The sequence below is a fragment of the Saimiri boliviensis genome, chromosome 4 (assembly GCF_048565385.1).
Source record: "Saimiri boliviensis isolate mSaiBol1 chromosome 4, mSaiBol1.pri, whole genome shotgun sequence".
Lineage (NCBI taxonomy): Eukaryota > Metazoa > Chordata > Mammalia > Primates > Cebidae > Saimiri > Saimiri boliviensis.
Genome location: NC_133452.1, coordinates 3,995,540 through 4,022,997, shown reverse-complemented (window position 1 = coordinate 4,022,997; position 27,458 = coordinate 3,995,540). Strand labels below are relative to the sequence as shown.

At 48.3% G+C, this 27,458-nt stretch overlaps 1 protein-coding gene across 8 annotated transcripts in view; it reads right to left on the bottom strand.

Annotated features, from left to right (window-relative positions):
* Positions 1 to 27,458, bottom strand: part of RPS6KA2 (ribosomal protein S6 kinase A2) — a 450,029-nt gene that overhangs the window by 211,207 nt on the left and 211,364 nt on the right. The window contains exon 1 of one of the 8 annotated variants that reach the window (XM_074397158.1): positions 2,047 to 2,379. The exons of 6 other annotated variants lie outside the window; for them this stretch is intronic. In XM_074397158.1, the coding sequence (XP_074253259.1) occupies positions 2,047 to 2,145 (99 nt within the window). In that variant the 5' untranslated portion in view covers positions 2,146 to 2,379. Of the gene's footprint in view, positions 1 to 2,046; positions 2,380 to 27,458 lie in introns of those variants that run through there. One more of the 8 variants, XM_039467501.2, reaches the window with a different exon arrangement.

Genomic DNA, 27,458 nt, shown 5'->3' with positions numbered 1-27,458 from the left:
ACAGACCAGCCCAGACCAGGTCCTCCATATACACTTGCAGAATGAACTCCTTGGAAAGATTTTCACAAGACTTTCAATCTCTCAGGGTTTTTTTCCCCTTAACAATAGAATGAGGATGGTATCATATGTGACCCCGATTTTTACAAGCATCAAATAATAGAAAGCTGGGGAATGCATTTGTAAAGAAGAGAGCATTGTATTAGTACTAACCATCTTAATGAGACCTCCACCACCTAGTACGGGACCTGGCACATAGGACACACTAATTGATTATCTATTAGACTACATTTATTTTCAGCCCATTTGACCTCCTGCATCACTGATGGTTTATGTATGACTTCTAGAAACTCTATTTGTACATCAAAGAAACTTCGTTTCTATTCCCATCCGCACCTTGTTTCCCACTGTCTTCTTTTTGGAGACACTTCGGCAGCCCAGTCCTCCTAGGTGAACCCTAACACCAGCGATGTGTGTATCCTACAGACAGATTCCTCAACTCCCACTGGTCAGCCAGTGTCTAGAGCTGCTCTTCATAAACAATGTCTAGAGTCTGCTCACTTGTTTGCCTCTTCTTGGCAAAGGCAATAAATGTAAGGAGACGAGGCATTGTCTAATAAATTCGCATTGGGATGAAACAGGAAATAAAAGCATGTATCTGGGTAAAGATTTATCTGTAAATACTGTTCTGAGTTTCTGATCTTGTCAACTTTAGATTTTTAAGTGCCTGTGTTCCAGGAAAATGACTTGTCTCACTGAGGGGTTGCTGAATTTCTGTCAATATTAGACTTAAAGCAAGCCCGCCTCCAGTACTGGATTAACAGTTTTGTTTGAAAGATGTGTTTTACCCCCGGGAACCAGCCACACCGATCCTGTCTAGCTAGTACAGAAATCAGAAAATTGGAAAATTGGAAAATTCTGATTAAGGGATGCCATAAGATAAACTTTTTAAACAAGTAATTCTCTTCATATGTCTATTCCTGAGCTCTGCGTAGAAATCTCTGAATTGATACAAAACGCATGCCTGTGTCTAGTATCACGGCAGCTGGGACAAAGACATCCAAGATGAAACGTTTGAGATTGTTCCAGTTGAAACCAACCAACCAAAACCCTACAGGTGCCAGCCTAGAGGCAAAGGCGGGACAGTGTCGGGCGGAATCTTTGGGTCACAGCCTCAGTCTCCCATCACCATGTCTCTTTTTCACTGAAACACGTTTCACTGTTTTGTCATCTATAGATTCAACAATGTGATTTGGATACTAGGATTAAGAGAACAAGATTTGATGATTGAAAAAAAAAACAACCAACCAACCAACCAACCAAGAGAACCGTCCATAAAGAAACGCTAAGATGCCAAGACGCCGGACAGGTAGAAAGGACAGTGATGCCAAGACGCCGGACAGGTAGAAAGGACAGTGCTTCGGGAGCACCCTGGGTTTTCAGGACGAATCTGTATCAGCCCCGACGCGGCGAGGATATTGCATCAGGCGCTTCACTCCCGAGCGCTGCTTTAGACGATTGTGCTGCTGCCCGTTCTTTCCCGTTCCGCGAATTCTACGCTGACTTCAAACGCACGAGCGAGCTACACGACGAGGTGGCACCCGCCGGCCCCGCACGGCTGACAGCACCTGATCGGAGCCTCGGAGGGCGCAGCCGAGGGGCCTCTCCACTCGGGACTTTGGCGGACCACCGCGGAACGCCCTGCGCCACGCACGGTCCACCTGCGGAGAAGCCCCCTCCTCGCCCGGGACGCCTTGCGGCCCGCAGGGGACCACCCCACAGCCGCGCAGACCGCGGCAGAGAAACGAGCTGGAAACGCAGCGCGGGTGGAGCCGGCCCCCGCGAGGACCCACGGACCGCCCAGTTACTACGGAGTCCCAGCGACATCGTTTGGGGCCATCTGGTTCCATTTTCGGAACCGGACCAGCTTTCCAGTGACTTGAACTCCCCGACGGGTCTCGGGTCCACCCAGGGGTGGCGAGGCGGGCTCGGACGGCCACGGCCCGCTCCGCGCCCGGCACCTGCGTGCCCCGAGGGCGGCCGCATTACCTCGAGCCGGCTCAGGCTGGAGCTCTTGGAGCGCGACTTCCTGCGCAGGTACACGGAGAAGAACCTGCGCACCGCGAACTTCTTCATGCTCAGGTCCATCGCCCCGCGCCCAGCCCGGAGCAGCCGAAGGGCCGGGGCACGCGCATCCCTGGCATCCCAGGCGCTGGGCTCAGGTCCGCGGGCAGGCGCGCGTGGCCGGGGAGCCGGGCGCGGCGGCCATGGGCGCGGGGCGCGGGGCGCGGGCTGTGGTCACAAAGGGCAGGCCGCGCCGGCCACCGCGGCCGGGGCCCCAGGCGCTCCCTCCGCCTCCCCCTCCGCCTCCCCTGCGAGTACCAGCGCCTGCCAAGCGCCACGCCTACGCCACGCCCACCGCCACTACCGCCAATCAGCACCCGCCGCTCCCGCCCCGGCACGCACACCTCCTCCTCCTCCGCCCCGCCCCGCCACTACCACCAATCGGCGCTCACCGTCCCGCCCGTTCCCGCCCACCACCAGCACTGCCAATGAGAGCCCACCGCCGCGCCCAGGAGTGCCCCGCCTCTGCCGAGACCTCCAATCAGCAGTCTGGTCCTGCGGCTCCAGGTGCTCATCCCTCCTCCTCTTTCTACTCAGTCCCAGGAGTTCCAGCTCCAGGCAGCCCCGCCCCCACATGGTTCCGCCCACGGCCCCGCCCACAATATTGCCCGCCAATCAGCGCCCGTGGCCGTCGCATGCCTAATGAGCCTCGGCCCAAAACCGCTCCCGGCGGGGGCCCGCTGTGCAGCGGCTCTGCAGCCGCGGGGTCGCGGCCGCCCCTGCCCTGCAGCTTCGGCCCGGCTGCTCTTCCTTCCAGCGTGGGGCTGTCGTTATGTTTTCCTTATTAAAACACCCCTATGCACACTCTGTCATCAGGTTTTTCTCTGCCGAACCAAACTTTAATTGTCGATCAGCAAACGCTTCTGGAAAACCCAACCCTCCCCCGGCCGCGGGCCCTGCAGCCCGGCCCGGAGCCGCCCCGCGCAGACGGCGCCTTCCCTCTGCCGGGCGGACAAAGGCGCCCGAGGGCGGGGGCTCCCTCCCTCGGCTGCAGAACAAAGACGCATCCGCCCTCCGCGCTGCCCGCTCTAGGAAACGTCTACACCGATGGCTCATCAGGCCCGCACTGGGAACACCCGGGGCGGGGTGACCCGGGTCTCGGGCCAGGCCCTCAGGCCCACTGCTGGAGGCAGCGCCGCTCGGGATCGGCCCTAGAGGGAAACGTGGGTTATTTTCCCAGGGCGGCAGGAGGCTGGGATCTGCGGGCTCGCGACCCTGCGCAGCCACCTGGGCTCCCCTCCGGTGCACGCGTGGAGTTTGTGTCTGAAGCCGGCAGGAAGGAGCCCCCGACCTGACACCGTCACCACCTGCAAAGACCGGAGACGAGCGCGGGAGGGCCGACAGGTCCCGCTCGTTCGCAGTGCGAACTGCAGAAATCCTCGCGTGGTTTTGCCTCCTGGACTAGTCAGACGTCGCCTTAATACTTGTGACAGGCTATTCTGGCTCCGGTGGGCAGAGAGGTCAGAATGTCCTTGAATAAATAAGAGCTGTAGGCTCACGCTGCCCCCGGGCTGAGGCTGGTCAGACCGGCTCTCTGGGTGTCCTGGAGACCGGCGAGGAGCGGCGCTGCTCCGGAGTGGAAGCGGGTGGGGGGACAGCTGGGCTCCAGGACTCTGGCGCTGCTCCTTCCTTGCTCGGTGGACTTGGGTACCGTTGCGCGTTGTGACACGGCTCATCTCTAAGAGGAAAATCCGAGTGAAACCTGCCTCATCTCCCTTACTGGTATACCAAGAGGCTTATGCAAGATCACGGATATGGGAGTGCTTTGTGAATTTTCACAGTGCAATTGATTTTCATATGACGTATTAAAGGATCTAGAGTAACGATTTTTCTTAAAAAACAGAAGTGCAGGACCCCACAAGGACACCAAACACCCCTTTTTGCTGCTTTTCAAGAGGGTGTGCCAGTTGAGTGCTCATGAAAACTGTTTTTTCTGCTTCCTTTAAGGTTCTGCTGGGAAGGTAGTAACTGTGCTCTCAGAACCAGCCTCTTAGTACCCTGTGTCCCTGCTGGGACCCTCAGGCATCCTTGCTCCAGGCAAACACAAAAATCCTAGCTCTAGGCAAATACTGGACCCAACGTGGGAAGCAGTAGATGGGCCTGCGACTGGACACAGGCTCCAAGGATGAGGGAGGGTCAACCCGACCATGCTCGCCTCAGAAGGGGAGCCAGTGATCCTGTCCAGAGACAGCAGTGCAGAATGGCAACTATACCAACCAGCGGGCATCCTGTTCAGGACACAAGCCCTGAGGCAGGCCTAAGCCAAGGCTTGTGTTGTACCAACAAGAGTATTTTGACCTGATCAGACAAAATTGGAAAGGAAATATCTCATGGGACATTCATGAGTTCCTCAAATTTGAAGGCAACAAAACTGTTCTTTTGAACTTGGGGGTAAAATCAGATTTCAAACATGGAATTCACTGCTAGAACAATACACCTGTTTGCCTTTTTGTCCTGGTAAAATGCAGGTATACCACAATCTCTGGTTATCACTGAGTACTACTTCGTGTGTTTGTATAATGAAATCCTCCAAAACCAGTAAATCTGGAGTAGGTGTAACATCAAGACCCATTGCAACCTACATCCCAATTATCCATACCAAATACCAGAAAAGAAAAGTGAACGTGATAAAGGCTCTTGCCCAGATGATGGAATGGGAGAGGGCTGAAGACAAGATAAAGAGCTTGGTAGACCTCTGAGTATCCCACATTTTCTCTGACTCAAGCACAAAGTTTGAGGCTGAATGCCATGGCTCCTGCTACCTCTGCGCACCAGATTAGCTGAGGTGTGATCAGTGCAATTCCGCAAGTGATTATCGAGCACCTACTAACATCTGGCACTGTGGCTGTCATTAGGGACACAAAATGATTACGGCATCCCAAGAAGTTCACAGTCATATGGAAGAGAAGGTGAGTGAGCTGACAACGCTGATGCCATTTTTATGTGATGTGAAAGAAATGCCTGTAAGAGAGGAATGAGAAGCCAATTCTAAATGGCGAAGTCAAGAAGGAGATGGCCTTTGCTCTGAAGCCCTGAGGATAAAAAGACGAGGGAATATGTTTCCTGGACAGACAAGAGGAGGTGGGAGTCCCAGGCTGAGGAATAGCAGGGCAAAGTCAGGGGGCTGCAACAAGGTTTCCCATCTCTCCCGCCGAATGAGGAAGGGCATACAGAAATCAACAGCAACAACACAGAGAGAGAAAGACCAGAAGAGAGACATGAAAACCAGGAGACCAATGGAACTTAACCCAAAGGAAAAAGAAATGGGAACCAGAGCTTAGTGAGGGAGGAGGGAGCAGAGACCCACAGAGCAATTCGGGAACAGGTCGGAGAGGCAGAGGCACGCTGAGTGGTGTGGGAGCCCAGAGGACAACGTGGACCCACCGCAGGTATGAAATACATCAGGACCCCTGCAATCCCAGCACTTCAGGAGGCCCAGATGGGCAGATCACTTGAGCCCAGGAGTTCAAGGCCAGCCTGGGCAATATAGTGAAACCCAGGTTTTCTCTACTAAAAAATGCAAAAATTAGTTGGATATGGTGGTGCATGACTGTGGTCCCAGCTACGTGGAAGGCTGAAGGGGGAGGATCACTTGAACCTGGGAGGCAGAGACTGCAGTGAGCTGAGATTGTGCCAGTGCACTCCACCAACCTGGGTGACAGAGCCAGAGCCCGTGTCAAAACCCAAAAAACAAAAAACAAGCTCAGAGGAGAAATGCCTAAGTTCTCAGGGCAAGAAAGGAAATTGGGGCAGAGTAAAGGAGTGAGTTTCTTCTTCTACCTCTGGCCAGTGTGTAATGATGGGATGCTCAGAGCTGGGGGTGTCTGGGCCCCCTGAGGTCATGCTAAGCATGGCACAGCAGAAAACTGGAAACATTCTGGATCCTTGACAACACTGTTGAGTTACTGCATTAACCAATTCTGCAGCCAAACCCCTTTGAGGCGTATTTTGGTGGAAAATAACAAATCTTTTTGAGCTGAATTTTCTGTCATTAACTGATGGATTGAGCAAGGTACTCGTTATTCACTCGGTTAATCCACAGGTTTAAATCTAGTCACCAAATATAAATTTTTATAAAAGTTACTTAAAGATTATTTAATAGTCATAATATTTGTAAAACATTATGGTAGAAATGCTGTGAGATGATAATTACAGTTATAATTATAGGATGGAAGAATTACTTGTTTGAATGCATTCGCATATCATGTGTTTCATGATCTCTTCCTCTGCACTCAGCACTGTGCCCTCTCACAAGATCATCACAGGCGAGTGACAAATTATCAGATACAAAAATACACTATGAGTCAGCGGAACGTGCCGCGCTTTAAGGAAGACAAAGATGCTGCTGGCCCACTCGGAGGGAGGAAGGACTGGAGGGACACGCTGGGACGGGTTTTCAAACCGGGCAAGTGGAGACAAGATCAGAAAGAAAGAGCATCTTGTGCAAAGGCCCTGGGGTGAGAGACGCTGCGTGGCCAGAGCATGGGCTCAGGGTGTGGGCTTAGGGGGAGGGAATGACGTTTGCCCTAAGCTTAGCAAAGGGGCCGCTGAAGCGTGAAGCTGAGGAGAACAGGGACACACTTGCATTGAAGAAAGTGCTCCTGGCAGTAGGGTGCACAATAGAGGAGAGTCCGGGGAAGGTGGACACAGAGTCAGGGAGACAACCCTGTGACAATCTTGCAGGCGGGACAGTGTCCTCATGAAGAGCAAACTGCAGTGGCCACTGTGGTGGAGACCAGGAGGCCGAGATGAGAGGTGACACTGGCAGCAGAGCTCGCCGGAGACCCAGGGCCAGCATTTCCAGGACAGGTCCTCACGTCCTCAGTACCATCTCCGAGTTGCCCGCTCCTTCCTCATCCCCTGCATTTTACCACCGCTAAACCAAAATTGCGGAGCCTTTACACTCCGATGGTTCCCTGTAAATCCACGACTTGCAAAACTGTCAGGTTTTATTCCAACGTGACTGCGAACATGGAATAACAAAGAAACCTATCTGTAAATTACATGAGATGAGAAAATAACAGGTAACTCTAAGGACAGAATTTCATTTGCACATGTTTTTGGAGGCAGAGTCTCACTCTGTCCCCCAGGCTGGAGTGCAGTGGTGCGATCTCGGCTCACTGCAACCTCCTCCTTCTGTGAGTCTCCTGCCTCAGCCTCCTAAGCAGCTGGGACTATAGGCATGTGCCACCATGCCCAGATAATTTTTGTATTTTTAGCAGAGACGGGGTTTTGCCATGTTGACCAGGCTGGTCTCAAACTCCTGACCTCAAATGATCTGCCCACCTCAGCCTGTCAAAGTGCTGGGGTTACAGGTGTGAGCCACTACACTCGGCCTTCATTGGCAAAATTATTAATTGTTTGGTATAGTCTCACACCATAAATACCTCACATCCTTAAAAACCTATAAAAAAGCTAATATTCAAGAACTAGAACAATTTTTAAAATATGAGGCAAATGACAGCACAATTTAAACAAGACCTGTTACAACAGAGAGCCAACGGTACTATGTGAAACCGACTATGTGGGGCATGCTTGGTGGTATTCATGTTTGTGACTCACTAATAAGTATTCATGACTTCTCTCCCATGTGCACCCTGGCATGCATGAATTAGAGAGGAGGCAAGGCGGGAGTCAGTGTTGGTCATCAGCCCAGGCTGTCCACGCATCCACGGTCCTGCTGCTGTGGGCTGTGCTGAGCCTGGGAACTGGGGCACAGGGCACAGCAGGGACTCCTGCCCCAGTGGGTGCTGCAATCTCTGAGGTAGCATAAACAAGCCTGGGTGCCTTCACTCCCAGGCAGGAAGGGCTTTAGAGGGGCGAGAGAGCCCCAAGGGGTCCCCCAGAGGAGCCCTTAGTCTAGCAGGTGACACTACATTCATAGGTGATCGTGAGCGAGCTCCAGCCGGATGAACAGGGACAGGCGAGGGCATTCTGTCGGGAGCTCAGGCTAAAGGCCAGCGAGAGGCTGGTCCTGAGGAGGTCCGTTTGGCTACTGTGAGGGTGTGGAGTGGGCACCGAGCAGAGGAGGGGTACTGGGTCAGGTGGTAGAGAGCCCCATGGAGTTTACCCCTTAAGAGGAGGAAGAGCCCGGGGGCTTTGGCAGGAGAATGCCAGGAGCACCTCCTGGGCTTGTCTGGTGAAGGATGTCTCAAATCTGACCCTGCTCACCTACTGCGCCCACCCAGAACAAGCCACCATCCCCACCCTGGGGAGAAGGCTGTGTCCACCTCAGGGGGTGACCTGGGCGTGTCCAGCAAAGGATGCCTCAACTCTGACCCACTCGCCTACTACGTCCACCCCAGGACAAGCCACCACCCCCACTCTAGACCAGGGTGGTCACCTGCTAGCTTGCCTGCCCGTGGCCATTCCACACAAATCCAAATCCAATCCTCCACTTCTCTGCTTAAAACTCTGCCAGGCTTCTTACTCTCTTGCCAGGAAAGTATAATTAAACCCAAACTCCTCATCCTGTCTACACTGCCTCTGCCACAAAGACCCTGGGTCTCGCCCCCTGTCCCACCCTGCCCCAGGGTCTCACCCCCCTAACCCCCCGCCGTCCCACCCTGCCCCATGCTGCTCCTGGGCTCCACCAGCCTGGCCTCCCTTTCATTCCTAGAACCGCCCAGCCTGTCCGACCTCCAGCCTCCGGTCCTTGCCTCTCCCTCTGCCAGGCCCCTGTTCTGCTACCTCTCAAGCTTTGGGTTCTAGCTTGAATGAGCACCTCTCTGCAGAGACCCTTCTGGATAGCCTGTCTAACACAGGGCCTCTCTCCAGACTCTCTAGAACACCTCACGCTGATTTTCTTTACAGAACTTCTGATAATCTGTGATTCTCCTTCCTTTTCTTCTCTACACCTTTCTCCTCCTGCCCTTCCTCCTCCTCCTCCCTCTTCCTCCTTCTCCCACATCTTCTTCCTTTGTCTTCTTCACCTTTTAAATGCTTGTCTCCAGCAATCACAATATAAGGCCCTAAAGGACAGGAACTTCAATCCCCAGAGGCTGCGGGGATACAGAGCCATTCAAATGGGTATCTGCTGCCCCTGTTAAATAAACAGATTGAGGATGCGGCCAGGAGAAAGGCAGGGTGTGGCCAAAGGGAAGTGGATGAACTCCAGGATTAAATTTAGAACAAACAGGATTTCAGGATTGATCATTTGAAAGGAAAGTTTCTACCAACTCCCTGAGACACACTGAGTGTGAAAATTTCAAGGACAAACAGCTATATGCCAATTAAAAAAAAAATACCAAGAGGCTGTTCCACAACCCTGCCACTGCCCAGGTCTCTGGGAACGCAGAGGGCCTGGAGGGTGAAGGAGGGAGCGTGGCGGGAAGAACGCGGGCAGCGTCTGTGCTGAGCACACCCTTCCTCTCTCCACCACCCAAAGCTCTGGGGAGGTGCCACCTATGTTGTTCCAGCCCAGGAGGGCTGACTTTGTGGGGCCCCTTGGGGAGTGCCGACGTGCTGGGACCAGGTGGCTGCGGTCTGGCACCCACTGGGACCATCTGGAGGGAATGCAAGGAGGGCAGAGAGGCTGTGCGCTGGCCAACCCCGTCTGCACAAGGCTTGCTGGCCACGGACACACGAGTGCTTCCTACAGGCCAGGTCTGGGCCAAGGAAGGGCCACGTGAAGTCCTCAGAGACACTGCCTGGAGCAGCGCTAACGGGGACCTCCAGGAGAGAAGGGTCAGGAGGGGAAAGAGGGGGAGCAGTCAAAGCCTGTTCTCTCCGCTCCTCTTCCTCGCTCCTGGCTCTGGCCCCGAGAGGAACGATGATCAGGTGGCGGGTGGGGAGAGAGGGTGGCAGGGGACACACGAGGTGGGAGAAGCCATCGAGCTTGGACTGGAGGCTGCCTGTGCAGGTCGATGAAAGGGCCCCATCCTGAAGACCGGAAATACTAACCAAGCGCTCAGAACGCCAAGTCAGCGTGGGCTGTGTGTTGCCCAAGAGTGGGAAGAAAAGCAGTGGAAGGTGACACTGGAGAAGGGGGCATTTGTCCCACTGGTGGACATTGAAATGCGTTTTGACCCAATCTCAAGCCAGGTTTGTTCAAGTCAATAAGATGAGTAAGCAGAGGCAGGAACCAAGAAGTGTGTCCAGATTTGCAGCTTGCGACCCCGTGTCCCAGCCATGGAGGCCGCAGAGGACAGAGCCTGCCCCCCAGAAATGATAGTCCAGCAGGGCGCTGTGCTTGGCCTGAGGTGGACCCCATAACCCCCTGGATGGGGAATCGTGGTCGAACGCTGGCACTGAGCAGGGTCCAGTAGCATGGGAAATCCCCTGGGATTTGTGGCCGCAGCCTGCCTTTGCACAGGGGCATGGCCTCAGCTCACCGTGTGAACACAGCAGCACCAGCTCCAGCTGACAATTTAAAGCAGCCTTGAGTTGTTGTTGCCCTAAGTGCCCAGCAGAAACAATCACAAATGCTTTCTAGAGGAATCTGCATTAAAGCCAGGTTCAAAGAATTCCCTCCGATACAGCTCTAAGGAGCGCAAGCTCATGATCGCTGTGCGCAAAATCCACAAGAACGCTTAAGTCAGGAGCCCGGCCGCAAGGCAGCCCACCGCAGACGTGCTGTGAGCAGGCTCTGGCCGCTGGACCATCCAGGGGAGAGCGGTGAGTGTCAGATCGGATCAGCTTAAGGAAATAAAAGCAAGAAATGAAAGCATGATTAAAGAGAAGAGACTCAAAGTGACCAAGCAGATGTAACAACGAACAACGTCATTCCTGTGGAAAGACGGAGTACTTCACCCGAGTTACATACAGCTGAGCATATATGTACTGTTTGTTAAAGAGCAAGTTAGATGTAGCTGGCGATAGGTTAAAGACGGATCTAAAGGCGACCACGGTAACAGGAGCTTGCGATGGAATGTACGCTGGGAAGTAAAATATCTCGAATTAAATCTCTACCCGCTGTGCAGAGCACATGACCTGACTTTGGCTGATGTTCTCTGAGTCTCTAGAACAGTGGTTCTGGGTGGTGGAGGATGGGTCCCAGGGGACATTTGGCAGTGTTGGAGACATTTTTGTTGTCGCAGCTGGTGGGCACGGCCGAACACTCTACACAGTACAGGAACTGCTCAGGACCAAGAAGTGTCCATCACAAATGTCATTAGTCTATGTTCCTTTTGCTCAGTTTGTCTGGGATCCTAAAATGACTCTGAAAAAATGAAGCCTATTTTTAAAAATGTTGATGGTGAGGTTGAAAAAGCCCACTCTAGGATGAAGAGGGAGGAACAAGAGGGGAAAAAACCCTTTTCTCACTAGGTCATCACCTATGAAAACAGTAGTTTCATGCTGTTAAACCAGTATGTGGAAGTGCTTTGTAAATTGTGGGGTGCTCAACAGAGTTATTCATAAAAATCCTAGTGTTTCACACACAGAAAAGTAATGAATGGGCTGGGAAGAGAGTCGACTCCCAAATATGAGAATTCTTATCTGAAAACTCCCCTATTAAACTATATTGTCTCATGCAAGGCATGACCACGTGCCCCACTGCCCAAACCAGAAGGTAAGACTTACCATGAACTCTGGACACATCTCTATTCCTACATCTCTAGTTGCTGAGATTCATTAACTGTGCCTTCTAAATGTTTTCCCCGTCTTGCCTTCTTTCCAACTCTGACCTTCATAACACAGCATGGGCCCTCCTCAGCTCTTGCCAGAAAATAGTAATTACTGGCTAAAGGCTTTGCCTGCAACCCCCACCTGTGGTCCCACCACCAGCCTGATCCTTCTAGAAGCGAATCTGGTTCAGTTACGCCAGGGCATGCATAGCTCCAGAGCTTGGAAGCCCCAAGCCGCAGCACTCTGTTCTTCCTGGCCAGGCCTTCTTCCACCTTCCCCCAGGGCACAGTCTCTGCTCCTGCCCTGCTGACTTGCTCCTGAGAGGATGTACTGTGGTGTCCTGTGACATCACTCACACAGTGGCCACAGCTGTCCTTCCTGCCCACTCTGCATCTGCCCACTGGCCACATCTCCTTCCATCATCTTCCAGACCTAGCATTGCTCCAGGAAGCCACCGAGATCCCTCCAGCCCGCAGGCCGTGGTGGCGTGTCTCCTGGGCACCTCTAGTTTGCTCACTGTGCTGTATTACAACTTTGGGTTCCCCTTTCTCTCCCACCAATGCTAAAAATTCTTCAGAGAAGCAACTTTCTGTAGCATTCCACACGTGTGTGGAAACAGACGTTACTAGGATTATTTTCAGTGGTTTCCTGATTAAGAACTTTGGTCTACATTATTATTTCTGTGACACATTGATCTACAAAACACAGAGTGAACCCCCTTATGCAGTGAAGATGCTGAGGGTCTAGGAGGTCAACCCAGAAATAAGGGACTTTCCAAGCCTATACATAAATTATTAGAGGAATTCAAAAGGAAGGGAGTTAGCAGGAAAGAGGAAGCAGGTTATAACTATGTCAGGAAGGATTTCTTAAAAAGGAAAAAAACCCTCATCATAGAAATATTTCTCAAAATCTGGCATGGGTACAAAGGAGAACATAAAATCCTTGCTAGATTTTTTTAGCAAGAAATTTTCATTGTTTAAAAAATATTTCATAAAGACCTATAGTATTTAAGCACTAAATACCTCTACTAGAGATGAGAACTAGATGAACACATAAAAGTCCTACGCGGGAACTCAGAACAGCAGGTGTGGCAGCCCCGGGAAAGGAGCGCTTCGTGGTGCCACCTCCCCTCCCCTCATCAGGAGAACTCGGGAGGAAGCTGGGGCTGGAGGCGGCACCATCCCTCCCCGCTCCACTGTGCTCTTCCCTGTTCTCAGCAACCTGCTGGGTCACGTACATAGAGAGAGCCTTCCTGGAACGCTTGAGAAAGCTGATCCAATAGTAAGCAGGTGGTCCGAGAGTGAGCAGGGAAGAATAAAGGCGGGCAAAAGCTGAGGATAAGGAGGTATTCTGAGGGCAAACACCGTTATGAACAGTGTCTGTCCTGCAGTCTTATGTGAGTCTCAGCATCTAGACCAGAGGTTCAGTGGGGATCTGTGCACAACACTGGGGGCCAAGCAGGGTGTGGGGTCGGATCAGAGTCGGCATTCCCATAGAGCAGACTCGAGCACGTGACCGTGGAAAAACCCCACTGCGAAGAAGGAGGATTGCCTATTCAGGTGGGAGTGCAGAAATGAGCAAGAGGTAGAAACTGCCCCTCAGGTTTCTGCAGCTCACACTGAAGCCAGTTGGAAGCCAAAACCCTCACTACTAGTGCTGCCTGAAAAACTCCAATCCAATCAGAGGTTCCACATCAGTAGCACACTGAGGATCAGGCAGAGGCAGTGTTAAGTACTCTCTGGAAGAACATGCTTTAAACATGTCTCAGAGTTTAAACAGGAAATTCTAAGGGACATGAGCTCACAAACATAAATAGCTAAATAATCATGGATATGCACTGTGAGCAAGAGTCAATAGAGACAACAAATTCCAAAATCAGACCTGTGCAGATGGCAAAGTTTAGGAATTTGCGTAAATAATATTATATGTGTTTAATAGATTTGAAAAACAGCAAGGAAGGTTGAAGCATTATAAGCAAACTAGATTATAAAATGACCAAGCAGATTTTACCAAAAAAAGGTAAAACTTTAAAACTGAAACTATAATTTAAATAAAAAATTCAACAGATCGGCTGGGTGTGGTGGCTCACACTTGTAATTCCTGCACTTTGGGAGGCTGAAGTGGGTGGATCACTTGAGGTCAAGAGTTTGAGACCAGCCTGGCCAACATGACAAAACCCCATCTCTACTAAAAACACAAAAATTAGCTGGTGTTGGGGTGCACGCCTGTAATCTCAGCTACATGAAGGACTGAGGCAGGAGAATTGCTTGAAACTGGGAGGCGGAGGTTGTAGTTCATGCCACTGGACTCCAGCCTGGACAATAGAGTGAGACTTCATCTCAAAAAAAAAAAAAAAAAAAAAAAAAAAGCGCCGGGCACGGTGGCTCAAGCCTGTAATCCCAGCACTTTGGGAGGCCGAGGCGGGTGGATCACGAGGTCGAGAGATCGAGACCATCCTGGTCAACACGGTGAAACCCCGTCTCTACTAAAAATCTAAAAAATTAGCTGGGCATGGTGGCGCCTGCCTGTGATCCCAGCTACTCAGGAGGCTGAGGCAGGAGAATTGCCTGAACCCAGGAGGCAGAGGTTGTGGTGAGCCGATATCGCGCCATTGCACTCCAGCCCGGGTAACAAGAGCGAAACTCTGTCTCAAAAAAAAAAAAAAAAAATTAAATAGCTCAATTAAACAGCAGTTTAGACAAAGTCCAAGAAAGAGTTAGTAAAGAAGAGGTTGAATTTGATGATAATTGAGAGAAAGACAGAAAAACAGGAAATATGAAAGGGGGTTAAGAAATACAGAAGATAGAAGGAGACAAATCCAGCATGCCTCTGACTATTAGAATGGGACAGAAGAAACAAAGAAAAATAGAAAAGGACTATTCAAAGAGGTGAGGCAATAATGCAGTGTTTCTCAGAGCAGATAAAATATACCAGTCTTCATATTTATAAAGACCCCCACAATCCCCAGGAGGATTTCAGGAAAAGAAAACAATACCTAAATACATCATATTAAATATGCAGAATACGAAAAACAAACAAACAAACAATCTCTCCAGAGCAACCAGAAGACAAGACAAATTTTCTACAAATGAATGTTAATTATCATCAGCTACCATTTCAACAGCAGTATTGGAAGCCGAGAGAGTGAAATAATATATGCAATGTGCTAAGAGAAAATAACTTTAACCTTGAATTCTCTGTCCAACAACAAAAAAAAATCTTTCACAAACAAGGGCAAAACAAAGACATTTCCAAGTAAACAACTGAAGAAAATTCACTATCAATGAAATTGTATGGGTAAAGCTAGACACACATGGGCTGCACAAAAATAAAAATAAACCGTTTGCATATTGCATGATTTGTGGACTTAAGCTGGAATTGAGGTCTTGATTTTAAAAATAGCATATACAGGATATTGATCAGTTAAAACCTTCTAACGTTTTCATATTTTCCTGAAGATAAAGAGGTTTGATTACCTTTAGACAAAAATTTAATAGCGTGGTTAAACATACGTGCTAAAGTTAAGCATACATGCTAAAGTTTCTAAAGCAATTAATAAAAAGAATATAAATCCAATGTACAATTGCCAAATCAATGGAGGTAAAAGTATAGAACAAGAAAAGAAATTCAAATGATGGTTAAAAAAAGCAGTAAAAAAGAAACTTGGAAAAAGGATGAGTGAAAAACAACCGTTGGGAACGGCCACCGCCATGGGCCCGGCGCGTCACTGCGCCTTCTGGCTGAGTATGTGAAGAATGTCAGGCGCTGACCACTGTTAAGCCAGGCCATTGCTCAGTGTCGGGTTTGCCGTGAGCAACCTTGAGAAATGAGGTAATGTTTTCCTCCAAGACAAAAGCAGCCTTGCTGACCACTTGTTAAAAAACACCAGGTTCCCCAAGCTCAGCTTTCCTCAACGGACACGCAGTTGTACTGTGAGCATAGAATCCATCTAGGCCCCCATAGGACATGGGGGCGCAAAAGCGTTCCATACAAGTATGATGCTCATGCCATTTTCTGTTCCTTGAATTAAAATGTCCTTTATCTCTGATCTTCCAGTAGCTAGTAGTAGGATAATTAGTAATTTATAAGTGAGACAAAATAAAATCCTAGGCCATATGCAACCTAAATAGATAAAAATAAATCAAAATATATCAAAAAATAAAATCAATGTTAAAGAGCTAAACTCTCTAGTTAAAAGACAAAGAGTGCCAAATTGGTTTGCAATACATTTAGTTATAGAAAACCATATATAACAAGAGACGTAAAAAGTTTCAAATAGGAGAGAGATCCAAGATGGCTGATCACTAGCAGCTCGGGACTGTAGCTCCCAGTGAAAGCGCAAACAACGAGAGGACGCCACACGCTCACATGAATTCTTGTTGCTCATGCACCAGGAGATTCCCAGTGGAGGAGCCCCACGGGTCGCCAGCGCGACTCTCGTGACCGGCGAGGCGGTTTTGCTCGGAGCGTCGGTTCTTGGTGCAGCGCCAGAAAAGCACCATCAATCTTAACGCCGCTGATTGAGTCGGCGCAGTGGGTTGCTCAGATTTCGGCGCTGAGAATCAACAAGTCGGACGTCCACTCAGAAACCCAATTACAAAGACGGTAATTATAAAGACCACAGATGGATAAATCTACAACGAAGGGAAGAAAACAGCCAAAAAGGCTGAGAATACCCAATGTCAGAACGCCTCTCCCTCAACGGGGGATCCCAGTTCCTCATCAGCAACGGAACAAGGCTTGATGGAGAACGAGTGTGTTCCAATTACAGAAGCAGGCTTCAAAATGTGGATAATGAGAAACTTCTGTGAATTAAAAGAACTTGTTCTAACACAATCTAAAGAAACTAAGAACTTTGAAAAAAGGTTTGACGAAATGTCAACAAGAATACAAAATTTAGAGAGGAAAATAAGTGAATTGATGGAGCTGAAAAACACAATAGGAGAACTACGTGAAGTATGCACGAGTTTTAACAGCCGAATTGATCAAGCAGAAGAAAGGATATCAGAGGTCGAAGACCAACTCAATGAAATAAAACAAGAAGACAAGATTAGAGAAAAAAGGATAAAAAGGAATGAGGAAAGTCTCCAAGAAATATGGGACTATGTGAAAAGACCTAATCTACGCTTGATAGGTGTACCTGAATGTGACGAAGAGAATGAATCCAAGCTGGAAAATACGCTTCAGGACATTATTCGGAAAAATTTTCCCAACTTAGTAAGGCAGGATAATATTCAACTCCAGGTAATACAGAGAACACCACAGAGATATTCCTCAAGAAGAGCAACTCCAAGGCACATAATCGTCAGATTCACCAGGGTTGAAATGAAGGAGAAAATACTAAGGGCAGCCAGAGAGAAAGGTCAGGTTACCCACAAAGGGAAGCCCATCAGACTTACAGCAGTTCTCTCAGCAGAAACCCTACAAGCCAGAAGAGAGTGGGGACCAATATTCAACATCCTTAAAGAAAAGAACTTTCAACCAAGAATTTCACATCCAGCCAAACTAAGCTTCATAAGTGAAGGAAAAATAAAGTTTTTTGTGAACAAGCAAGTACTCAGAGATTTCATCACCACCAGGCCTGCTTTACAAGAGCTTCTGAAAGAACCACTACACATAGAAAGGAACAAACAGTATCAGCCTTTCTAAAAAATACCAAAAAGTAAAGAACATCAATATAATGAATTTACATCAACTAATGGGCAAAAGAGCCAGCTAATATTAAATGGCACTATTAAACTCACATATATCATTATTAATTCTAAATTTAAATTGACTAAATTCCCCAATTCAAAGACAGACAGGCAATTTGGACAAAAAACTAAAACCCATCGGTATGCTGCATCCAGACCCATCTCACATTCAAGGATACACAAAGACTCCAAACAAGGGATGGAGAAAGATTTACCAACCAAACAGAGAGCAAAAATAAATAAAGAAAAAGCAGAAGTTACAATTTTTGCTTCTGATAAAATAGTCTTTAAAGCGACAAAGATCAAAAGAAGCAAAAAAGGACATTATATAATGATAAAAGAATCAACGCAACAACAAGAAGAGTTAAAGATCCTAAATATATACACACCCAATACAGGAATACCCAGACATACAAGACTTATAAAGAGACTTAGACTCCCACATAATAATAGTGGGAGACTTCAACATTAATATTAGACAGATCAATGAGACAGAAAATTAACAACGATATCCAGGACTTGAACTCAGATCTGGAACAAGTAAACGTAATTAACATTTATAGAACTCTCCACTTTACACAAAATATACACTCTTATCAGTACCACATCATATCAACTTAGAAGTTTAAACGAAATGTTGGTTGGCTCCTTGTTTGTTATTCTCTTCCCTCATTTTCTTTCACGTCTCCATTATTAAGGACAATTATAGGCATACCCAGATTTAGACTGCATTCTAGCCCGGGCAACAAAGCAATACCCCCATTCTCTCTCCCTCTTCCTCTTTCTCTTTGTTCCTCTTCTTTATTCTTTTTATTATTCTTTTTTTCTTTCAAAAAATAAAGTTTCAAATAAAATAATGGAAATAGATACATCATGCAAATAGTAATGAAAAATAGTATTAATATCATACATAGGATACCAAAAGCATTCATAGATATAGAAAAAGCACTACATATTGCTGAAAGTTTCAATTCACCAGGAAGATACAATAACTCTAAGTTTACATGCACCAAATAATACAGCTTCAAAATGGATTAATCAAAAATGACAAAATCAAAAGGAGGAATTGACAAATCCATTATTATTTAGAAGAATTTTCATCTCTATGGACGTCTCGGGCCATTGTACATCTTGCTGTTCTCATCTGGACAATGTGGTACCTGTCTTTGCTTTTGTTCACCAAGATTAACACTGAATCCTGCTTCAGTTCTGACCTCCAGTATGTGACCTTCAAGGATGTGCTCTGTGACCGATCCCCAGACTCAGTTGGGTGCCCTGGTAGATGCTCTCAAGGCACTAGGAATTTCTTAGATGGAAATACTCACTGAGGTGTATGTGTGTGAGCATTTAATCCATGCTTTTATTGGACCTGCCCTGTGAGGCCAGGAATTGTGTCTCCCCTGCAAACCGCTCCACACAGTGCCTGTTACTGATGGCTGGACCACTTAGAACAAGCGTTTGCTGAATGGATAGATGAACGAAAACAGTCACTGGACTGGCAGCCAGATGGTCGCTACTGTGTTTTTGACATGTACTTTGTGCTACAGGATGGAAGTGCACAATGAGAATTAACTTGTGACAATTGGCTCCCTCTCCCTCTTCTCTCCCTCCCTGTCCTCTTTTTAAGCCGGTAATTAGCACATAACCTTGGGCAACTGAGGCAATAAGTCAGTAACTCTAGATACTATTTTTAGATTTGCTAAGAGCATGCCACATGTACTATTCAAAAAGGAAAAGAACGGGAATTATCTAGTAGGGCGCAGATGTTATATTCACAATAGTACATCCTGAAGTTCAACACGGGGAAAAGCCCACATTTCTTGGAATCAATGTACGTCCCATTTACTGTGCCTGCCCTCCCAGCCCGTGACATCACTTCTTCCAGTTATTCTTTTGATTACATGTCCTTCTGGGAACAACTGGCTGGAGATTCTGGTGACTTTTCAGGAAGTTAGAGGCTCCAATCCTATCACCATTTTCCAGGAGCAACTGCTTTAGCTAAACCTTCTAGTCTTCTCAGGGAAGGAGCTGACTTAAGTTGCAAAGATGAAGGTATATTGCAAATGTGTTTTGGCTTCGATGTATTTTAAATAAGAGCATCTCACACACACACACACACACACACACACACACAAAGAGAAATGACAGCCTAGGGATTTGTGATGTCCACATAATATTAACATAATGGGTGCCGTGGCTTACTCACATCCCGCAAGAAGACAACTTGAAGTCCTAACCCCTGGTACCTGTAAACATGACCTCATTTGGAAATAGCGTCTGCAAGTTAAGATTAAGTCATAATTAGAAGAGGGTGGCTCTAAATCCAATATGACCGGTATCTTTATAAGGAGAGAAACACGTGCAGAGGAGTGCCTCCTGGAGGAGGAAAGAGAGATTGCAGGAGGCGTCTCCAAACTAAGAAACGCCAAGGATTGCCGGGAACACCAGAACCCACCAGAACCCAGAAAGAAGCGTGAATCAGATTCTTCTCTACAGCCTTTAGAGGGAGTGAGGCACTGCCCACCCCTGATTTTGGAGTTCTGGTCTCCAGAACTTGGGAGGACAAATTCCTGTTTTAAGCTGTCCAGTTAGTAATGCTATCTTATGGCAGACCTAGAAAATGAACTAAACTACTTAGACATCCTTTAAAGCTAGCTATGAACCTTCCTATTTGATAAAGACTTGCAAATGTAACAAGATGCATAATGGCATCTGGAAGTATTTACCTTTTAATATGAAGAATGGCAGTGGGTGACCAGGCTGCCGATAAGACAAATTACAGAACTGGAATCAGAGCTACAATGTTGGTTTCTGAATTAGCGATCGTGTGGGGGAAACTGTTTAAGTAAAAGAACACTCAGAAGGGTGTCAGAACACTTGGGAGTTCCTACTCAGCCGCTCTCTATGTATTTTCCCTAAGCGCTGGTCCACCCTGTTCTTCTGCCCATCACAAACTCTCCACCTCCCTTCCTCTCTCTTCAACCTGCTGACGTCTGTCCCTCCCCGAGGCCTCAGCTCAGACTCCACTCCTGGGACGCCTGCCCCGGTTCATAGTTTGAGTCACAGGACCTCCTGCAGGCAGCCCTGCCTTCCTCACGGGAATGTGTCCCCTATTCTCTGGATCCACCCGGAGATGGGGGGTACTCCAGGAAGCCTGGCCCCTGCCCATCATAGTCTATGTTGTACATACACAGTTCTTGGCACATAACAATTCATTTTTAGCTCTAAATAAATAAATGTATGAAATTAACAGTAGCATTAACTTTGCCATAGTTTTGCAAACTCAAATTACGGTTTACGCTGTGCCAACATTTCAACTTGGCCGTGTCTAGAGAAACTTGATTGCCGGAAGGTGAACTAAAGGATAAAAAGACAGTCTGTGTGTGCCCCTTGAAGCTGCCAAAGCGGGCCTGGGCCTGTAATTGCTCACTAGGAGAGAACATTTGCTTCTAAGGCTGGTCCTCTGTGCAATTAGAGTTGTTGTGGTGGTCAGGTTGTAAATCAAAGTGGATCGCTCCTGTTGTTAGGGAATTTCGCTGTAGGAATTGAGAAATTTGCCATGGTTCCCAAGCGCCGAACCCGCAACCTGTGGGTGGCTTAATTTCCTTAACCTTAGCGCTCACCTCGGTTGATAAAAGGGCATCTACGTCAGTCTCCCAGATCACGTGGAGTCTCTCCGTCGGTTCCACATGGACTGGCCTCCGACACCCTGGCTGTGGAACAGAAGTGGCTGGGAGAGGAAAGTGTAGACACAGGCAGCAGGGAGCCCCCCTGGACCCACACAGTCGTTGCCCCGAGAGCCATACCTGCCAAGAAGCCCCGAAAGAGGAAGAACACAACCCAGCCAAGCCGGGGACTGGACAAGCTGCTCAGCGACACTGAACCTACAGGCTAAGTCCTGGTTCACGGAGGAGCCAGCCGGGGTCAGGCTGGAGTCTTCTTTCATTCATGACATGCATCTGTGCAGAGATTGCTCCCCACGGGAAGACCTGTTCCAGGCTCCTGCCTCTGTTGGAGCCCCTGACATGCGCCTTCCTGGGGTCACCCGCGCCCCAACCTGGCCCTTCTGGGCCACGGTGCAGTTCTCAGGGACCATCCTCGTTTTACCAGGGAGCTCCTCACCACGGCTTACCCTGAAGAAGTGACCCCTAATGCCCCTCCCGCTCCTAGGATCCTTGACCCCTACCAAACACACCCTTTTGTCCTCACGCCTTTTGACTGTCCTTTGAGATCTCAGGTGCAGGCATCCCCCACTCCATTCTAACTCAGGACTCAGCCACTTTCTCTCACCAGCAAGCTCTCCTGCTTCTCAGGCTGCGGTGGCAGGTGGGCCTTCGTGCAGGCTGCTCCCTTGGGTGCCTTCAGCTGCGGCTCCTCCCTCAGCTCCTCACATTCCCGCTCCGTCCTGTCCCCAGGTTGACGCCCAGCTCTCCAGACCTCCCACCCCAGCTGAGAGCCACAAGTTTCGAAGCCTCTGGGGATGTTCTCCAGGCACTGCCAGGGAAGAACTAACTCGTTCCACAAATATCTGCGTGCCCAGTATGCGCCAGAAACCATTCCAAGTCATGCCAGTTCCCCCAGTTCATCATGTTTTTACCCCAGTGGTTTTTTTTTTTTTACTCTAAACCTCTGTGGTCACCATGACCGCAGTTCTTCAGATCATCCTGATTTCTCCCCTTTCAGGGACCACCCAGCCCAGCCCCTTCGCACTTCGCATCCTGTGTGTTTGATCATTGTGTCACCACACGCTTGCCTCCTCCCCATGGCCACAATGGCCCCGAGGCTGGGCTTCATCTCTTCCTGCACTTCCAGTGCAGTTCTCTGCTAGTGAGGGTGGGGGCCTCCAGGATTCCTCCCCAGTCTGTCTGCACCGCTGTTCAGATGTGTTTTAAAACTCAAGTCTCGTCAAGCCCTTCCCTACTCTAAGGCATCAATAATTTCCTGTACTTTTAAGGATAAAGTTCACATCTCTTAGCTGACCACGCAAGGTCCTACATGCCTGTTCCACTGATTTCCATACCGCTCCCTAACGGGAACTCTTTACTGTTGCTCTTACTGTAAATCGTCCAAATGTAGCACATTTGAAAAACAGCCCCTCCGTCTAGCCAGTTTCCTCTCATCTTTTGAAACTTGGCTTAAGATTCTCTAGGAGGCTTCTTATACACACACGACACACACACATGCACATACACACATGCACATGCTCACACATACGCACATCTTTATACACACATATGCTCTTACACACATGCACTCACATATGCGCATGCTCACACATGTGTGCACATACACACATGCTCATACACACAGGCACACACAAATGCTCAAATACGCATACATGCACATGCACGCACACATGCCTATATCCACATGCACACACACACACACACATGCACACGCGTCTCCTCACTGCCTGACTTTCATGCTTTTTTTTCTGAGGGCCTGGAGAACGCTGTACATGCCTCCATCTCACCATATACAACTGCAGCACAGTCAATTTGCTTTTGTACCCGCGACTGGGCAAGAACTACTTGAGAGCAGAAGCCACGTCTTGTTTGACAAACAGGCAGCTGGCGTGGGGATGGGACAGGCATTTAATAAATGTTTCTGGATTGAACAAGTGAGTGAGTTTGTGTATTCCTGAACGCCTCGCCATTTTAATATTTTCACCTGTCACCGCCATGTAGCCGACTTCTAAATCTCTATTTCCAGCTCTGCCCTCATTCACTAGCTAGAATCTCCTGTTTCCAACTCTCTGCAGCCGGCTCCATCGGCGCGCCTCTCTGATCTGTAGGACAGTGATTATTCTGCTGTCTGCATCTTGTCCTGAGGTCCTGAACTTTGGGATGGCACCGACTATCTGCCACCACCAGACTCAAAACATAGGCGGCTGGCACAGGAAGCATCTCACTCTGTCTGTCCTCACGCTCCTTAGGCATTCCACCTTCACCAAGGCCTGTGGAATCCATCTCGCACCATCTCACAAACTCACCTGTCTAAGGCCACTAGCACCTACGTCAGCCCTACTAGTCGGCTCCTTCCTTTGCCCCTCCTCCAGTCTAGTCAATATGTCACCAACAGATTATCCCTCTCCACTGCTCCGCCCTTCGGTCTTCTGTACCACACAATGTGACTCAATAATTCAAGCTGCCATTCTAAACGTGGCCTCATTTGTCACATGGCTCTCAAGCTTTTCTCGCACCACCTAGAGTCTGCTCTGCACCCAAGCCAGCAGGACCAGGCAGCATTTCCACATCCACCCCTCATGTTCCTGCCCCTGCACCCGTCTGCGCTCCCACCCCGCCCTCCCCTCCTCCTTCTTAGACCGTCTAGCCATCTTGTAAGTCCAAACTCAAATAGGACCTTTTGTTCATGCATTTCGTCCTTTCCCATTAGGATAAAACATATTTCTCCTATGAAACCATGAGCACTTTACTGCATCGATTGTAATATTTTAACTTTTGTTCTAACTAGAATCTGTTTCTGTGTTATCCTCCCTGTTAAATCCTCTGCTACATATTGTAATTCCCAACAAAATGAATGAGCACAGTGCTGAGGGAATCTTCCTCATGATATATGCATTTCCAGATTTTTAAGCAATGAGAGCCTAATGTCAACCTATCTGACATTTCTGAGGCCAATGGTCTTTTAAGGGTAATAAAGAATTATTATCATAATACATCTTCGGGAATGATACCTTACTCGTCCATGCAACCTCCACTTCCAGGCCAATGTCTTGCATGCAGGAGGTGCTCAGTAAAAGACTATGCAATGGGATGGGATTGTAGCCTCAGTAAGCTGAAGACAAACAGGGACTCCCGGTTCCACATCAAGCAGGTGAGCTCATGTGCACGTCAAAGCTGAGGCCATGGTGGCTTCCTGCGAAAGCATGTAGAACCCCACATAATTGTTTTGCTACCGGACTGCAGGGCTGTCTTTCTGCCATTACCAGAGGTTGAAAGGGCTCACCAGCCAGACTCCAGAAGTGCATGTCCCACATGATCTCAATAGGTAATGGGTCATCGTGGAGGGTAGAGAGAGTCTCTGAGTTAGTCTTATGAAAACAAATCTTTATTACCTTTAAAAGAACACTGGCCTCAGAAATATCAGATGGGGTGACATTAGGCTCATATTCCTTAAAACCCTGGACTTTCATATACCATGAGGGAACTTCCTTCAGGACGAGGCTCATTCATTTTGTTGGAAATTACAGAAAGATGCACAATTAACTTGCACCACAAGGTGCAGAGCCAGAGCCCCTCTTCACTGCAGGGGAATGAGATAAAGCCTCCCCTGGAGTTTCTATTTTGGGGTCTCCCACAGGAAGTCTTTCATCACCACGTTCTTATTCATAGACACTGAAACAATACTAGCATTCAATATCCGCCAGGAACTGCGGTAGCAAGAAAAGCGGGCATTCTGTAGCTGTCGAGAGGCGGGAGGGAGGAGGGCTCCATGTTCAATGCTCTCTTTTCATGGCCATCACTTCACTGTCAGGAAATGATGATGACTGTTCAGGCTGTGTCCTGCCTTCACTGAGGCTGGCCAGTGGCGTCCATATACTTGCAGGGTTGTGTGTGAGGGTGAACTGAGTCAGGCTTGCCTAAATAGACGGCACGCTACTGGTTCAGGAACACTCAAATCGCTGGCTCACGCTGACTCTGTCCTGTCTCCGTCTCCAGTCCTGGCTGAAATTCTAAGTGAGTTTTGACTCCCGGAGCCATCTGTAAGAAAGGTTCTTCTTGGAACCCTGGAGACTGCAGGTCTCGTTTGGGCAGCTGAGAGGGATTTGAGGTGGCTCAACAGAACCCATGAGGCTCAAGGTAGTTGGGTTTAACACTTTGAACCTGAGCATATGAATAGGTCATTAAAAAAAAATTGCTTCAGCACCTAAAATTACGGCCATGGACAGCTCTGGGCAAAGGTCCCCTGACTGCAGGGACCTGCCCCGTGATGTGGTCATATTACCCAGGTCCTGCCTTTGCACCTGTGGAAGCCAGGCTGTCTACCAGAAAATGTCAGCGCCTTGCTCACATCACCCCGGTATGTGAAGATCAGAATTTAGATAAGAACCCAGATTTCTCAGCATAAAATTGGTATTTCTACTTTATCTCATAGTTATATCATATATATATAATTTGGTAAAAAGCAGAACATATTCTCTACTTCTAGAGGCTCCATCTGCAAGCATTTGTACAATTCAGCAAGTACAGAAAAGTGTTGGATCATGTGGGCAGCAATTCAAAGACTTTTTTAACCAAATTATGCAATTATCTCAATGCACAGGATTATGTAAGAGTATCTAAAAAACAGGTTATTACCCGCAATAAAATCAGAGATCTGCAGTTGATTGGTTTTTTATGTATTTCTAAACTTGGCAATGGGTTTGTAATACCCATTGGGCCCTCTTGTTGCTTTAGCTTAACATTTTTCAGAAGTGGACAATTCTTCACAGAAAGACAATGGAAACCCAAGGAAAGCTACAAAGGCAGTTATCAGAGAGAAAAATTTCCTTGAAGCACTTTAGCTGTCACTTTGAAATGTTAGTGACATCCTTTGGCAGTGATCACACGTGCACATGCCAAGAATCTTCTTTGGAATCCATGAAGATGACAGCAGCCTGTACACAGGATGCTTCAATCTGATGACAATGGCGTTTATGCGGTGATGTCTGGCTCACAGGTACATATACAATATCACCAACTCTTCTGCCTCACACCTCATCAGAGCTTTTCCTCTGATCCCATTTGGAAAAGGCTTCGCACCTGAGGGATCCATGTGTCAGCTGTTGCTCTTGTACGAGTTCCGGTGGCATGCACGGGGGATGCACCCCGCTCTGTGCCTCCCAACGGCCGACAACGTGATCAGGACACAGGAGCGTCAGCCTTCTCCAAGCGAGTTCTCAGCATGGCCGTGCGTCCACTAGCCCTTCACTTACTTTTGCTGCTAGACTTTCAACACCACTGAGTGCTAGAAGAATTTAAGAATCTTAAAATAGAAATAATGCGAATACTGTTTTCTGAACATCTTCACATATGAAGAGTAAAAGTCAGAGGACAGAGTTTCAGATTATCTCAGAAGAAACACACCTTCACATTACAAGTGGCAAGAGCCTCTCGGGGGTATGATGCCTTCTCTTCTTTATTTGCTATTGCTTTCTTTTAAGGCGTCTCACCAAGAACTTGCTTCCATATGCATTTCATATCCCAGTTTTCTTTCCCAGTTCACAATTTTATTCAGAATCTTAAATTAACTGTCCTTGGGAAGTGTACAACTAGTTTTACCCAAAGAATGGCTGCAAAGACACAGTCTTCAACATAAGACAATTTAAATGTTTCCCATGAGGAATTTGATCATTTGCACTTAATTCTTTTCAGAGAACTTAGCAAAAACCACATGGGAGCTATCTTCTCTATGGCGCGACCATGAACTAGACACCATTTCTTGACTTAATCATTAAGTTATGTCCTATTTTTGCCCATAACGATCTTCATGTCCCTGAAAACCAGTGTGCACACCTGTCAGTGTCGGAGCACCCTCTGACCAACTCGACTCTGATCCCTCGTTGCTAAAATCCTGCCGAGTGGCCTGCTTGGGTTCCCCAGCTAGAGGACAGCTGAGTCCTTAGTAATTTCAGACGGGGCCCAGACATCACGGAAGAAATGCTGGTAGTGGTGAATTGTACTGAGAGTTTCAAGCTCCATCTTAATCAGTGTAGAATAATGGAAGCTTTTTTAAATTCAGCAGGCAAGCACTAAAATTAAATCCACATGCCATCAACATTCCATCAGGGCGCAACTCAGCTGCCTGTCTCCCTGCCTGGTGCCCTGGCTGGCTGGGCTGCCTTCATCATGCTGGGCCCAGCAGCAAGCAATTTGCCGGGCTGCCCACAGTGGACACTCGCCTTCCCAGGGTAGCCCTGGGTCGCAGAACCTGCCGCATTGTCCATTATTCTATTTTTCTCTCCTAGTGACTTTTTGTTGTTGTTCTTCAGATGGAGTCTCATTCTGCCTCCCAAGCTGGAGTGCAGTGGCATGATCTTGGCTCACTGCAACCTCCACCTTCTTGGTTCAAACA